Consider the following 14,590-nt stretch of genomic DNA (forward strand, 5'->3'; position numbering starts at 1 on the left):
TCGTCATACTAAATGACGCAAAGCTATGATTCTTGTTGTTACGTCACAGTACATACTTTATTGTATTGTATAAAGCGCCCACTCCTACATGTATCGGAAGCATATTTACCACCTTCCAATAAGAATACTGTTAATTTTCCCATTTGGCAATATTTGCCAGGGCATGAATTACCACAATGTACATGTACCAGTAGAACCAGGGCGTTCATCATTATTTCCATATGTCAGAGGTCTAGGTCTCTTCATGCAATCCATGCACCTGTTCAATAAATATAAAATAAATAGGTTATGCAAACACGTTCGTAAATGTTAAGAACGAATAAGCATGTATACACAACTTGACAAATATTACTTTGCCAAGCTCTATCTGCCAGTCAGTTGGGGCGATGGGGTAGCCTAGTGGTTAAAGCGTTCGCTCGTCACGCTAAACAATCTGGTTCGATTCCCCACATGGATACAATGTGTGAAGCCCATTCCTGGTGACCCGCCGTGATATTGCTGTAATCTTGCTAAAAGCAGCATAAAACCAAACTCACTCACTCACTCACATATGTCAGAGGGTGTATTAGCAGAGCATACATTGACAAGATATATTAAAATGGTCACACGCAACTTAAACACAACTTTGCAGATTCTGATACCTTCCAGTATCAAAATTCATTATTCATTATTACCACTACAAGTAATATATTAGGATTCGGATATTAGGAAAATATAAATATAGAATATTAGTAATAGCTTAGAGAAAGACTGCAGTCATATATCAGCAAAAAATAATAAAATAAATAATTTCCATCATAAATGGAGCCTGCTCTCCCCAGTACTTAGTTGACTCAAACTGTATTGACTTGTACCTGACATTATCTGTACATTATCGATTTAATGAATTATGCATGTTTATAAATATATTAATACAAAAATATCTCACCTGTACATCATGTAGCCATATTACTTTAAGCCGTACGTATCACGGCTTGGTATATCTGCAATATTGTAATCTTGGGAACCAATAAAAAAAACAAAAACAACAACAAAAAGAACAACTGAAACGTTGGCATAATAGCTAAGTTGAACACCATACTAATGGCAGGTAACGTGCAAAAACCTTAATTTAACTAACAACTAAGAGCACCGGCCGGTTTTTCCTATTCTTGGATAATACTGAAAAATACTGTTAACTTTATATTCAAAATTTAACTGCAAGAACACTATGGTTTACGTTCCTACCTCAAAGTGATTCAAATCAACCATTTTCGTCCCCAGCTGACCCGTGAAGATCCTGAATTGATCTTCAGTAACCCTTGCTTGTCGTAAGAGGCGACTAACGGGATCGGGTGTTCAGGCTCGCTGACTTGGTTGACACATGTCATTGTATCCCGATTGCGTAGATTGATGCTCATGCTGGTGATCACTGGATTGTGTAATCCAGACTTGATAATTTACAGACCGCCGCCACATAGCTGGGATATTGCTGTGCGGCGTAAAACAAAACTCACTCACTCGTCCCCAGCTAACGCCGACTATACCCAAACTTCCAGCGGTATAAGGGGAGTCTTTGAATTCTCGAATGTGTGAACCAGACAACCGAGTGGTTAACATTATGAACATCAAATCAGTCGAGCCTGACCACCCGATCCTGTTAGTCGCGTCTTACGACAAGCATGGGTTGCTGAAGATCAGTTCTACCCCAGGGCCTAGATTTTCGACGCTCTCTTAGCGCTAAGATAGTCATAAGTACCATTCATTAACATTAACTTACGACTATCTTAGCGTTAAGAGAGCTTCGAAAATCTAGCCCTGATCTTCAACAGTAAGCCAATAATACTAATCGCCTTACCGTGACAGTGTCAATATGTACTGTACTTCGGCAAAAGCAGAACATGAAGCCGTGATCTGTTTCAACTTGAAAGGGTAAGGCGTCGATGGCTTCAAGGCTCGATATTTTGGTGCTGGTACACATGAATATACAAGTGTACCTAAAATGCACAGTTGTGGTGTTAAACTGCTAGACATACCATGGAAATCATTACTTTACACTAATCAATAGTAACACAAAAGTACTACGTTTATAACGAACACGCTTATAATGAACTGGTGGATGTAACGAACATATTTTTTTCTTCGACTACTTGCATATATTCTGATCGAAATGCGTATTAACGGAACTGCGGTTGTAACGAACCAATCTCATATTTATATGATAGAGGGCAAATGGGTATTTTTATTTGTAATAGTATATAATGGTTCATGTTTTCAACATGATGTCCAGAGTTAGTGAGTTTGGTTTTACGCTTCCTCCTTTACCTATATTCCATTAATATCAAATCAGGGAACACCATAAATGGGCTTCACACAGTGTACCCATGTTGGGAAACGAGCTTCACACAGTGCCATGTTGGGAATCGAACGCGAGCGAACGCTTTAACCATGATGCTACCCCCATGATGTCTTCACACAGTGTACCCATGTTGGGAATCGAACCGGTGATGAGCGAACGCTTTAACCATGAGGCTACCCTCATGATGTCTTCACACAGTGTACCCATGTTGGGAATCGAACGGTGATGAGCGAACCCTTTAACCATGATGCTACCCTCATGATGTCTTCACACAGTGTACCCATGTTGGGAATCGAACCGGTGAATGAGCGAACCCTTTAACCATGATGCTACCCTCATGATGTAACCATGAGTGTACCCATGTTGGGAATGTCTTCACACCCTTTAACCCAGTGTACCCATGATGTTCACACAGTCGAACCCATGTTGGGAATCGAACGGTGATGAGCTTTAACCTTGATGCTATGATGCTACCCTCATGATGTCTTCACACAGTGTACCCATGTTGGGAATCGAACCCGGTGATGAGCTGAAAGCTTTAACCATGATGCTACCCTCATGATGTCTTCACACAGTGTACCCATGTTGGGAATCGAACGGTGATGAGCTTTGAACGCTTTAACCATGATGCTACCCTCATGATGTCTTCACACAGTCACACAGTGTACATGTTGGGAATCGAACCGTGATGATGAGATGCATGATGCTACCCTCGCTTTAACCATGATGCTACCCCTCATGATGTCTTCACACAGTGTACCCATGTTGGGAATCGAACCGGTGATGAGCGATTAAAACCCCTTTAACCATGATGCTACCCTCATGATGTCTTCACACAGTGTACCCATGTTGGGAATCGAACCGGTGATGAGCGAACGCTTTAACCATGATGCTACCCTCATGATGTCTTCACACAGTGTACCCATGTTGGGAATCGAACCTAACCGTGATGAGCGAACGCTTTAACCATGATGCTACCCTCATGATGTCTTCACACAGTGTACCCATGTTGGGAATCAGAACGGTGATGAGCGAACCCTTTAACCATGATGCTACCCTCATGATGTCTTCACACAGTGTACCCATGTTGGGAATTGAACCCGATGATGTACCCATGAGCGAACGCTTTAACCATGATGCTACCCTCATGATGTCTTCACACAGTGTACCCATGTTGGGAATCGAACCGGTGATGAGCGAACCCTTTAACCATGATGCTACCCTCATGATGTCTTCACACAGTGTACCCATGTTGGGAATCGAACCTGTGATGAGCGAACGCTTTAACCATGATGCTACCCTCATGATGTCTTCACACAGTGTACCCATGTTGGGAATCGAACCCGTTTCTTCAACAATCACTTGTATGTTGTTTTTTCGTTTGTTCCAGATTCAGAAATATTTACCTTTCTACATCAACTTACGTTTCTTTTGCGGTTCAGTAATATTTCCTGTGTAGAAGCCATTTCACTTTGCTGTTGCGTGTTCCATGGCGATTGCCTGCCTTTTGTAAACCTTTTCAGAACGTGTAAACCTACTTGGTGTGGAGGGTAGAGAGCAAAGGGTATATCCGGCTATAATGCAGTACAGTTATTTGAATGTGAGCAATTTTTCAATGTACCTTCACTCATACATGGAGTACAATGTGGATTAGTGAACACGGGCAGGACTTCATTTTCTTAAACTAAATAGTGGGTTGTCAGTACTTTGACTTAAGGTAAGGGTATTTCTTTACCGATTATTCCGTTTCCAACATTTGTTTTCAAATGTACTTTGCAGAAAAAGAAGGACGCACTGGTGTTCACAATGTCTTCCAAAGTGGAGGTGGGGAATCCCTAACCGCCGCCATGATATTGCTGTAATATTGCTAAAAGCGGCGTAAAACTAAACCCTTACTCGCACATGGAGAAGTGAATTTTACTGAAAATAGATAGTAAAATGTAATATGGGCGAATAATAACCAGGTCTAATCTGACGCATCAACCAATTTCCACTGAACCACACGGGGTCATGCAACAAGCTGTCAAATTGTAATCCTGCACGTGTACGCAGTCAAGTGATCAGTGCCATTTTGTTTAGCCACCATCACGTGTGCATAACTTTCTGGTGATTAATAAACGTGAACAATCCTTGAGTTCTCTTGTCACGCAGTACCACTGGTGAACGTGCAACTGTCATGCTCCAGGCTGGCCAGACCACTCAGGCTGCTGTACGTGTTGCGATATGCAGTAGGCGGACAATTCACAACCCGAGCTCGTTATTCCCATTTTCTTTTTATCCTTGTGTGAATCGTCCCTAACGTTTATTGGTCCGTTCTGTTTGTGGTCCAAAATCCATTATCATTTCAGATGTGGAAATGGAATGGTTTTAAAGAAGACAAAAGGCTTCCTTACTATTGGGAAGACCACCTATAGTTATTTCTTTAAGCTGTTCACTGTCAATGGGGATCGGTCTCTCAGTTTTGTGTGTAACTTCACGGTGTGTGATACAAAGTGTAATGGGGTAAGTACACGTCATAGTAACGGTCCTTTGATTCTGTCTAACAATTGTTAGTTACCCGTGTAATTTGATCGGGTCTGTTCGATATCCGTGGAAGGTATAGGGCTTGCCGGGGTTTCTCACGAGTACAGAAAGTCATGTTTGAGATACAGTTTGACCATGTCTATGACGTTCCTACAACAGGTGCCCCCAATGGGCGTAACTTTATGTACCTGGTGGCATGTAATCCTCCAAATGAGGACATAAAACACCCTACGTAATTTCTTCGATGCTCATGCTGTTGATCAGTAGATTGTCTGGTCCAGACTCGATTATTTACAGACCGCCGCCATATAGCTGGGATATTGCTGAGTGCGGCGTAAAACTAAACTCACTCACTCACTCATTCACATTAATACATGTTGGAGATAAAGTGGCCCATATACCAAGCTAGGTCGCCAATAAACGAAACAGGCTGGCATCCCATTCCATCCTTATTGGAGGGATATGTTGTCTAATGGAGGTAATTTTAAGTTTAAAGGATATTATGGTCGCTAGATATGGATTACTAAGCGAATGCAATCTGACGGCGATGGTCTCACTCACTACGTAATTTCTGCACGGAAACAATACGTTAACATGGAAATATATACGTTAACGGCTCTGGGAATACAACCTTGCTCGGGACTGATGTAGAAACCCCGTATTTCCCTCGACACGATGTGATAACTTACAAAGTCAGCTATACTATAATTTTATCTGCAGCGTTATTGCAATCGCAGAACACAATTCAGTGGCAGCATATTCCTGTTACTGTTATATTACAAAGTCGGGTATACTTTAATTCTTTCTGTAAAACAGTGGTCAGGTGGCCGAGGCGGGATATCTTGGTCGAATAATCTGTAAAATCCCTTGTCTTTAGTTTTGCGAGACAACGGATATATGCTTGACCTTTTGTCGTAAAGACAGCATATCCTCCAAGAATTTAGTTAACTTGGAAGATTCTATGCACTAGTTAACCCCAAAACATGTGAATACCTTCTTGCATACAGTAACCGTGAAGATCCGGGTTAGAATTGGTCTTCAATAGCTTGTGCTTGTCGTAAAGAGGCGACGTGACTTGATTGACATGCCATCGTATCCAAGCTTCCTTCATCGATGATCAGGCTGTTACTCCATACCGTCGCTATGTAAGCCGTGTGACGTTAAACAACAAATATTAGTAATACATTTCTATTTATTTAGACTATCTATGTTGATAGATTCTACTGAATTGTCAGAAACGGTGTAACAATTTCAAGCCTTCTCTAAAGACATGTACTGCTGTAATACTGCTCATAATGGTTGGTCTAAATTTGGAGAGAATCAGTTTAATTCACATTTACTTCTGTTGCACATTTGGGGCGGTGGGGTAGATTGATAGTTAAAGCGTCCGCTCGTCATGCTGAAGACCCGAGTTCTATTCCCCACATGGGCACAATGTGTAAAGTCCATTTCTGGTGTCCCCCGTTGTGATTTTGGTAGAATATTGCTGAAAGCGGTGTAAAATCACTCTCACTGAACATTTTCGTTCCAGCCGTCGTGTTTTGCGAGGGCATCGGGACGCAAACGCCGAGATCAGCCAGGTATTTGTCAACAGTTCAATGGGAAAGTATTGACGTTTTTTTAATGAATAAGCTTTCCCAAGTAGAAACTAGTCCATGGGAATATTTTCACTAGAGGAACTGAGCACAAAGGCGCAATGTCGCTATAGTAACCGATCCTTGTAATGCTATTGGATAAGAAGCGGGACATTGTGTACCGGCGAATAGAAATTGTATAAGATTAAATGAACATATTTTCTACTCTGCCCGTTAATTCTAGAAACTGTAATTGCTGTAGCATATTTCCATGATGGCAGAACAAACCTTCCCATGCTGAAGCTTCCCTAGAACAAGTGCCTACAGGTTTCCGAGGAAGTTTATCATTGTACAATATTGCCCATAAATATAAATAGATGTTTATCATTTAATACCCAACAGCTTTCTTATATTTGAGGAAAGGACAGCGGCGTAAAACCAAACTCCAGGTTCTTTAAGAAACTATCATTCAAATTTTGACAGATTTGAAAGGATGGAGACGGCACAGCACAGGCTAATGAATCAATAACTTGGTGGGCACTTGTGCACGTGCTTCTCAAACACCTGGCTGTCCCTTTCTCTGCACATCTCCCTCGTAACAAATAGTGAACTGTGTCAAAATATTAATGATAGTTTCTTAAAGAACTTTTTGGGTGGAGTCCGGAAAATTTTCAAATATAAGAAAGCTGTTGGGTATTAGTAAATGATAAACATGTGTACTATTTTAATGTGGCAATTTTGTACAATGATAAAATTTGCAATTCATCGGTCCGTTTCTGACTCAAACGGACTGTAGGTACTTGAGGCATCTCGAGGCATCTCCGTTTCGAGATCATATTTGACGTTAACTTTATTAAATTACTCCTGTTCAAAGAATTGTTTATTTGTTTCAGGTGAGAGTACTGGGACATTTTGTTGGGTTCGAAGGGCCATGTCGTGAACGCAGTCACGTTGACTAGTGATCCTGTTAACGTCCAGGAGATAATGGCCCCAGTTCAACTGCTCAAAGCTCACCGGTCACGTGTTCGACGCAACCAGTAAACTGTACCTAATTGGTGGTTGGGTTAATAAAATTATAAAACTACAAGAAGTCTCCATATTTGACCATATACTATAATATTCAGCCGAGTCTGCTGTAAGTTGTTTAGCTTCAAGTACCCGTGAATGTCCGGGTTATAACTGATCTTCAGTAAGAGGCGACTAACGGGATCGGGTGGTCACATGTCATCGTATCCCAATTGCGATGTTCATGCTGTTGATTCCTGGATTGTGCTGTCCAGACTCCATTTCTTTACAAACCGCCACCATATAGCTGGAATACTGCTGAATGTGGCGTAAAATTAAATCCACTCTCACTTTCTAGTCTCCTTTCTGGCAACAAATAGGAAACGACCTATCGATTTGAAGTGGACAGCAGTGTGTACGCAGACTTCTTGACGGAGGAAGCCACTATTGGTAAGTGAATTGTGACTAGATTAAGTGTTAACCTTGGAATCTACTCCCAAAGAATTCAGTTATAAACCAACAGGTTATGAAATGAACTACAAATCGATACAAAGGACCACCAATTAGAATGGCTGTCAACACTATTTAACTTATAAGGACTTACAGCAGCATATAATATACTACTAGCACTTTGCTAAGGATCACAAAATTCCCAACTTTATTTAAACAGATTTATAATTTGAAATTGTATCCATTTTAAAACTAGATAAATAATGAAATGGTAACCCCTCTTTAGGCAAACAGCCACTTTAATCTAACCTTATGCACTTGATACATGAGTAACCATAAAAGATGGTTTCATGGCACAAAGTCAACCGTTTTTGCAAATCATGGAACGAGTCATTGACAAGTACAAAACACCTGTGAATAGCAGGTATGGGATCCACAAGATGAAATGACATAACTGAAACCTAGGATCCATGCTTACAATAAGTTTGGATATTTAAACTAAATTAGACCCCACAACATGGTTTTCTATTGAATCGATGGTTTGATCCTTAGCAAAGTGTGAATAGTATATAATGGCATTCGTAATGGTCGAGGACAACACCGGCCGAGGAAATATTGGCGAGCCTAAGTTTATTGTCCTTAAACCTAAAATCTTACATATTGGCGCCCCAGTTTCGTAACTCGTGCATCCAAACACGGCAATAATATTGGCGTTCTACATCTGGATAGCACAGTTTATTACCCACGTGGTCAAGGTATGGGTAGTTGCATACTAATCTCGTAGGTCACACGAGTGTCGTATCGCGTTGATCTGTGTCGTAACGACTTGACCTGAGATTCTAACGATTTGATTGGATAACCGATGACCTCTCAATTAGGTCACATTCTGACGTAACTATTTCTTTCAACATTCTTAACAAACACGTGAATTCATTCATTCTACAACTTAAATGCATTGTGGGTATGTAAACATTGACAACGTTGCCGTGTAACATCTGAACACTCAGTCACCGCGGCTTCCACAACAAAATGAAATGGTATTGTGCAATCATGGTTTCAACCGTGGGAGCTGAACCAAGAAACGTAGTGCTTAGGAGTTAGTTGAACTATAGAGACCGTTCAAGGCAGTAACAACAGACATGCATCGTGACGTCGGTTACCAAGGAGACGTTCGGTTACAAGGGTGCAGACTAGAATGGCTTAGAGACGTCGATACAGTGTGAAGTAACCGAAAATCGCCAGATAAAGTACTGGCGGCGCCTTTGATCTTTTAACGAAGTGTTGTTGAATATGGCATATGCGTGACAACAGCGCAGTACGAACGATTTCTCCTTCAAAACATGCAGTGTTACATTCATCAAACAATTCAATACACGTGGAACTAACAGTTCCACAATAACCTAAATGACTCACCAAGTTCCTGTTCATGTAGAACAAGAACGGGCTGCCAGTTGAGAGAAAGCAGAAGTTGCACCAGCATGATCTTGTACTGTTAATGTCGCTGACAATAATGGAACATGCGTTTTAACGTAAATTGTAATAAAAACGCAAATTGTAATTCTTGCAGCAAATTGTAATAAATTTGACGTAAATTGTAATAAAAACGTAAATTGTAATAAAAATTGACGTAAATTGTAATACGCAAATTGTAATAAAAATTGACGTAAATTGTAATAATTTTAGTTGCGGTACAATGTAATAAATGTCTACGTAAATTGTAATAACAGTTTTAATCACTCGTATAAACGCGTGTGTTTGTTTTTCGTTGCATTTCATACATCATATAAGCTTGTTAAGACCACTCAAACAGGTTTGTGGTATTTATTCATTCATTCACTCACTCATTCATTCATTAAGTGATCCATCACAAAACAGTGTACATAAAGTTTGTTGATTTGGGGATTTCCATAAAAACATGATGATGCGGACATACACTGTATTATTACCCACGTGCATGTCATCGTGTGGGTATTTGCATACTAAAACGGTCACCGGCTCTTTTGTGTTCTGAGTTGGTCATCTCAATATACTCCAATCTATGGCGGAACACTTAACATCACATTGTAACAATCACTGTCAGGTGGAGGGATGGCCTGAGAATTCCACTTCACGTCCAATGACCGAGCCGACTCAAGTACTAATCAAGTGACTGTTGACAGCATGTCGTGCGGGGTGATGTGACATGTGTTGACAGTTCGTTGTTATTCTATAATGAGAAATGTTTGCTTCCTTTGAAGCTTGTGTTTGGAGTTATTAAAATTCTAAAGCGTATCCACATGTAAAACAGATAAGAACTATATTCAATTGCGCATATTCAGGAATGTCAAAAGAAGTGCAATGGTCCTCTACAAAACTCGTGACCTTCCTATGGTTTCAGACCTCGTTTGGTGTGTGTGTGTGTGTGTGTGCGTGCGTGCGTGCGTGCGCGCGCGCGTGTGCCTAGTGGTTAAAGTGTCCGCTCGTCACGCTGAAGACCCGGGTTCGATTCCCCACATGGGTACAATGTGTGAAGCCCATTTCTGGTGTCCCCCGCCGTGGTATTGCTGGAATATTGCTAAAAGCGGGGTAAACAGAACTCACTCACTCACTCACTCTGACCTCGCTTTCTCTCGGTCAGTTACCATAGAAAGGACACTCGTTTCGTATAATTCGTATGTAATAAGACCTCGTGTAGTATTCTCTATCTACTTCACTTTAAACTTTACGCGTCATAAAACCACACTCGCTCACTCCTAAATTCACTGGAGAAATGAGCGCTACAGTTTTTAGAACCTCTTTCTAGGTCATCATAAGATCGCTTTGTTCAAGAGGGCCCTGCGTCGATATAAGATTACCTACCAAATCCGATCCCAATCAGTGCGTTATGTATAAGGTAGTACTCTTCATCCACGTAATTGCTCCTGCCACCACGTCCCTAGTGTCATGATAACTCACATTTTATCCTTTTCTGTTTGACCCAGATATCCTGATGCCTAACATGTTACCTTTTTCCTTTTGAACATATTCAAATAATTCTACGTGGTAATTGTAATTCTGAGTCATCTAGTTATTGGCGTGGACAGCTGGCGCTCCAGTTGCAAAGTTGCGTGTTGGCATAGGTGACAATACAAATAGTGAAACTGGTATGTCACTGTGTATCAGACGAAACGATATTGAGTAAAACTGAAGAACATTCCATGTTATTTACCGCTGACTATAATACAAGGCCTCTAACGCAAGATCAATCCTACACAAACTAATAACTTGATTATGTAACAGCTTTGGGCTTTGTATCTAATCGATGTATGAACCATATGTATTTTCAACAAACATATTTCTACTTGTATGATATTTCCTACAAGCACCTCTTGTTTACCAGTCAGACATGTACAAGCAAACGTAAGAGCTTTTCTTTGTATTATGTCTTTAATTTATTCAGATGATCTCTTCTCTGATCTGTTGTGTTTGTTGACTAGTACTATGAAGTTGTTCACAAAATGTACTTACCGTGAAGATCCGGGTTACAATTGGCTTCAGCAACCCTTGAATATCCGGGTTACAACTACTCTTCAGCAACACGTTCTTGTTTCACCATGAAGATCCGGGTTACAATTGCTCTCCATCAACCCGTGTAGGTACGGGTTGCAATTGCTTTCAGCAACTCGTGAAGATCCGGGTTACAATTGCTCTTCAGCAACACGTGCTTGTTTCACCGTGAAGCAACTCGTGAGGATCCGGGTTACAATTGCTCTCCATCAACCCCTGAAGGTACGGGTTACAATTGCTTTCAGCAACTCGTGAAGATCCGGGTTACAATTGATCTTCAGCAACACGTGCTTGTTTCACCGTGGAGCAACTCGTGAGGATCCGGGTTACAATTGCTCTTCAGCAACACGTGCTTGTTTCACCGTGAAGGTCCGGGTTACAGTTGGTCTTCAGCAACCCTGCATGTGGTTTGAAGTTTATGGTGTCAATCACAGACAGAAACACTCAAATCCTTGTAATCTGAAGCAGTTTCACAAGAACTACAGCCAATCTAGCATTGTAGTAAGATCACTAAATTATTACCCATTCTTTATCATTTCAGATTTCGCCGCCTTGTGAACAAATCTCGTCTTATCAAAGTAGCATCGATCACGGCCGCTTTTTGCTTCCTAATGGGCTTGTATGAAACGATTATGTATTCAGAGAACGCTTTGAGATCAAGCCTTGAATTCATAACCAAGCCATTGTTTTTTGAGAAGGGAAACTCGTTCCATTGGAGCAGACACTTCATCAACACAAAACAAAGAACCCCCAGTGGGGGTCACGTTCCTATGGCAACACTCCAAAAGGTATATCGCCATATACCGGACACCGGTATTTCCAGAGCAGAGAACAAAAGTCTTGCTGTGCTTTTAGGAAGAGGTGTCATTGAGCCGGCGACTGATCTTGTGACTACTGACACGAAGGTTATTCTCTGGTATAGTCCGACGAGATATCACCCAGTAATGTCGAGACTGCATCCCTTACGTGGATGTCCGGAGTCCAGATGTCGAGTTACGACAAACAGAGCCTTTTATAACCAGAGTGACGCTCTTATATTTACAGCACAGCTCTTGGATAAAATCCCTCCAGAGAAACTTAAAAATCAAGTGTGGGTGTTACACAATCACGAGTCTCCACAATGGTCGAAGGAGACGATGCATTTTCACAGCGAACACTGGCGTTCAAAGTTCAACTGGACGATGGACTACAGGACCGACTCCGACATCAGGACGCCATACGCCATCTTCCAAATGAAAAACGGAATATTTCTCAAACGGGAACGGCGACCATCAAGAAACTACTCACAGATCTGGTCACGGAAGGAAGGAGCTGTTGTTTGGGTGGTCAGCAGCTGCCGGACCATGAGTAGAAGAATGAAATATGTTCGGGAAATGAGTAAATACATCCAAATTGATATATACGGACACTGTGGTAATAAACAATGTTCAAGGTCGAAGGATGAGTCGTGTCTGAATATTCTCTCTAAAAAATATAAATTCTACCTCGCCTTTGAAAATGCGTTTTGCAAAGACTACATAACAGAGAAGTTTTTCCGTTATTTTAACTCTGACATGATCATTGTGACCAGAGGTGGGGGCAACTACAGTGACGTTGCTCCTCCAGGAACCTTCATTGATGCAGCTGACTTTGTGTCTCCACAACGCCTTGCCCAGTATTTGAACGAGCTGGCTGACAATGAAAGAGACTATGTCGACATTCTACGCCGAAAGGACCAGTATGAGCCCATTGCAGAGGAATATCCTATAGTCAGAAATGGAAACATTGTATACATGACCTACCACTACGATGCAGTGCCTATGTGTGACATGTGTGAAAGACTGTGGCATGTTGAGAAGTACAAGACTTTCTACACGGACATAGGGAAGTGGTTCGATAAAGGGCTTTGTTTTCCCCCTAAGGATTTATCTTCATAAATAACGCAGTCGAAAGGAGTAGGGTTTGTATGGTGTGTCAGGAAACAAAGAAACACATAAATATCTTTGTGACGAACACCGGGTGTAAATGTGTGCGTATGGGTCCTTCTTGCAGGGGAGGGTGTGCTTACCCTTTTCTCGAACACTGTTTCGGGGGATGATCGATGTTCTCTGGTGTCAACTTAATATATTCCCTGTGTCTTACTGTCGACTGAACGTTATAATCATTGAGGGATGGAATGGCTGGATGTAATATGTAGCCTTGATTCATTTTGTCATGTAAAACATCACGAGTGAATGGTCATTAAACTAAAAGTGACAATCAACTTTCAAAATGTTAAAGAACACTATATGTCCTATTATGCTTAAACGAAACTTTGATAAAATTTAACATGCAATAATGTTTAACAGAGGTTGTCTATTTATCGTTGTGTAAAATGTTACGCAGCTTTAAATAAGTCAACAGTGTCATTTTTGCGACGTGGAAACCTCTAACATGCAGCTAGTGTGGTCACTTCGTATCACAGGGGGCAGTGGGGTAGCCTAGTGGTTAAGGCGTTCGTTCGTCACGCCCAAGACCCGGGTTCGATTCCCCACATGGGTACGATGTGTGAAGCCCATTTCTGGTGTCCCCCGCATGTATATAGCTTGAATATTGCTAAAAGCGGCGTAAAACTACACTCACTCACTCGTATCACAGTCATGATACCAGATGGGCGCGGTACCTAGCGATCAACATCAAGCTTACATAGAGGTTTATAGTAGACATGTGGAGGACATTTCCAAACGCATGCAGTGACAAAATGCATCCGATGTGATACCCTATTTCCTATTACCATTACCTTCCCGATTTCTCTTCAGGTGAACAATTGACTAGCGTTTGCGTGTGTTTAGGGCGGATGGCAGCAGCTGGGCAGGATACGCTTTCCTTGTTGAGAACACCTGGTATAATCACTATGTCATTCGACTATTTCATTTGATTCTTATAAGCTAATGACATATTGTGGGAGCTGTAAATCGACTCTGCTTTTTTTATGTACAATATGCGTAAAGGTTTGTCGCTTTTATTGAATTAAATGTGATTTGTTGACAAGTTATGTTTCATGTTTTTGAAAATATAGTTGGAAGTTTGAGCTAATTATGCTCCTGTAATACTCCTTGAGACGCACAGTGTGCTTTAGGTCATCTGCATGTACACTAGTCTTACTTCTACCCCGAGAACAGTGTATATAAACCACAATCAGATAGTGCTTAAATGA

General features: G+C 41.2%; 2 protein-coding genes across 4 annotated transcripts; both read left to right on the forward strand.

Annotated features, from left to right (window-relative positions):
- The first annotated feature begins 4,652 nt into the window (after positions 1 to 4,652).
- LOC124255622 (vitelline envelope sperm lysin receptor-like) lies at positions 4,653 to 7,516 on the forward strand. 2 transcript variants are annotated; one of them, XM_046689522.1, is made up of 3 exons: positions 4,653 to 4,840; positions 6,393 to 6,467; positions 7,329 to 7,516. In XM_046689522.1, exons 1-3 carry the CDS (start codon positions 4,700 to 4,702, stop codon positions 7,392 to 7,394), a joined length of 282 nt encoding a protein of 93 aa, XP_046545478.1. In that variant the 5' UTR covers positions 4,653 to 4,699; the 3' UTR covers positions 7,395 to 7,516. The 2 variants fall into 2 exon arrangements, with proteins under 2 accessions (XP_046545478.1, XP_046545479.1); XM_046689523.1 differs by having other exon boundaries at positions 4,655 to 4,840; positions 6,393 to 6,441.
- A 3,687-nt stretch (positions 7,517 to 11,203) lies between these two features.
- On the forward strand, positions 11,204 to 13,676 carry LOC124255621 (glycoprotein 3-alpha-L-fucosyltransferase A-like). Of its 2 annotated transcripts, none has more exons than XM_046689520.1 (2): positions 11,204 to 11,268; positions 11,957 to 13,676. In XM_046689520.1, exons 1-2 carry the CDS (start codon positions 11,255 to 11,257, stop codon positions 13,329 to 13,331), a joined length of 1,389 nt encoding a protein of 462 aa, XP_046545476.1. In that variant the 5' UTR covers positions 11,204 to 11,254; the 3' UTR covers positions 13,332 to 13,676. The 2 variants fall into 2 exon arrangements, with proteins under 2 accessions (XP_046545476.1, XP_046545477.1); XM_046689521.1 differs by lacking the exon at positions 11,204 to 11,268 and adding an exon at positions 11,743 to 11,916 and having other exon boundaries at positions 12,460 to 13,676.
- The last annotated feature ends 914 nt before the right edge of the window (positions 13,677 to 14,590 follow it).

This window comes from Haliotis rubra, unplaced genomic scaffold (assembly GCF_003918875.1).
Source record: "Haliotis rubra isolate DU_JTF1 unplaced genomic scaffold, ASM391887v1 Scf603, whole genome shotgun sequence".
NCBI lineage: Eukaryota > Metazoa > Mollusca > Gastropoda > Lepetellida > Haliotidae > Haliotis > Haliotis rubra.

Coding starts and splice junctions, on each gene's coding strand:
- LOC124255622 (XM_046689522.1), top strand. CDS start 4,700: ATGGTTTTAAAGAAGACAAAAGGCTTCCTTACTATTGGGAAGACCACC. Junction 4,841..6,392: donor GTGATACAAAGTGTAATGGG/GTAAGTACACGT, acceptor TTTTCGTTCCAG/CCGTCGTGTTTTGCGAGGGC. Junction 6,468..7,328: donor GTCAACAGTTCAATGGGAAA/GTATTGACGTTT, acceptor TATTTGTTTCAG/GTGAGAGTACTGGGACATTT.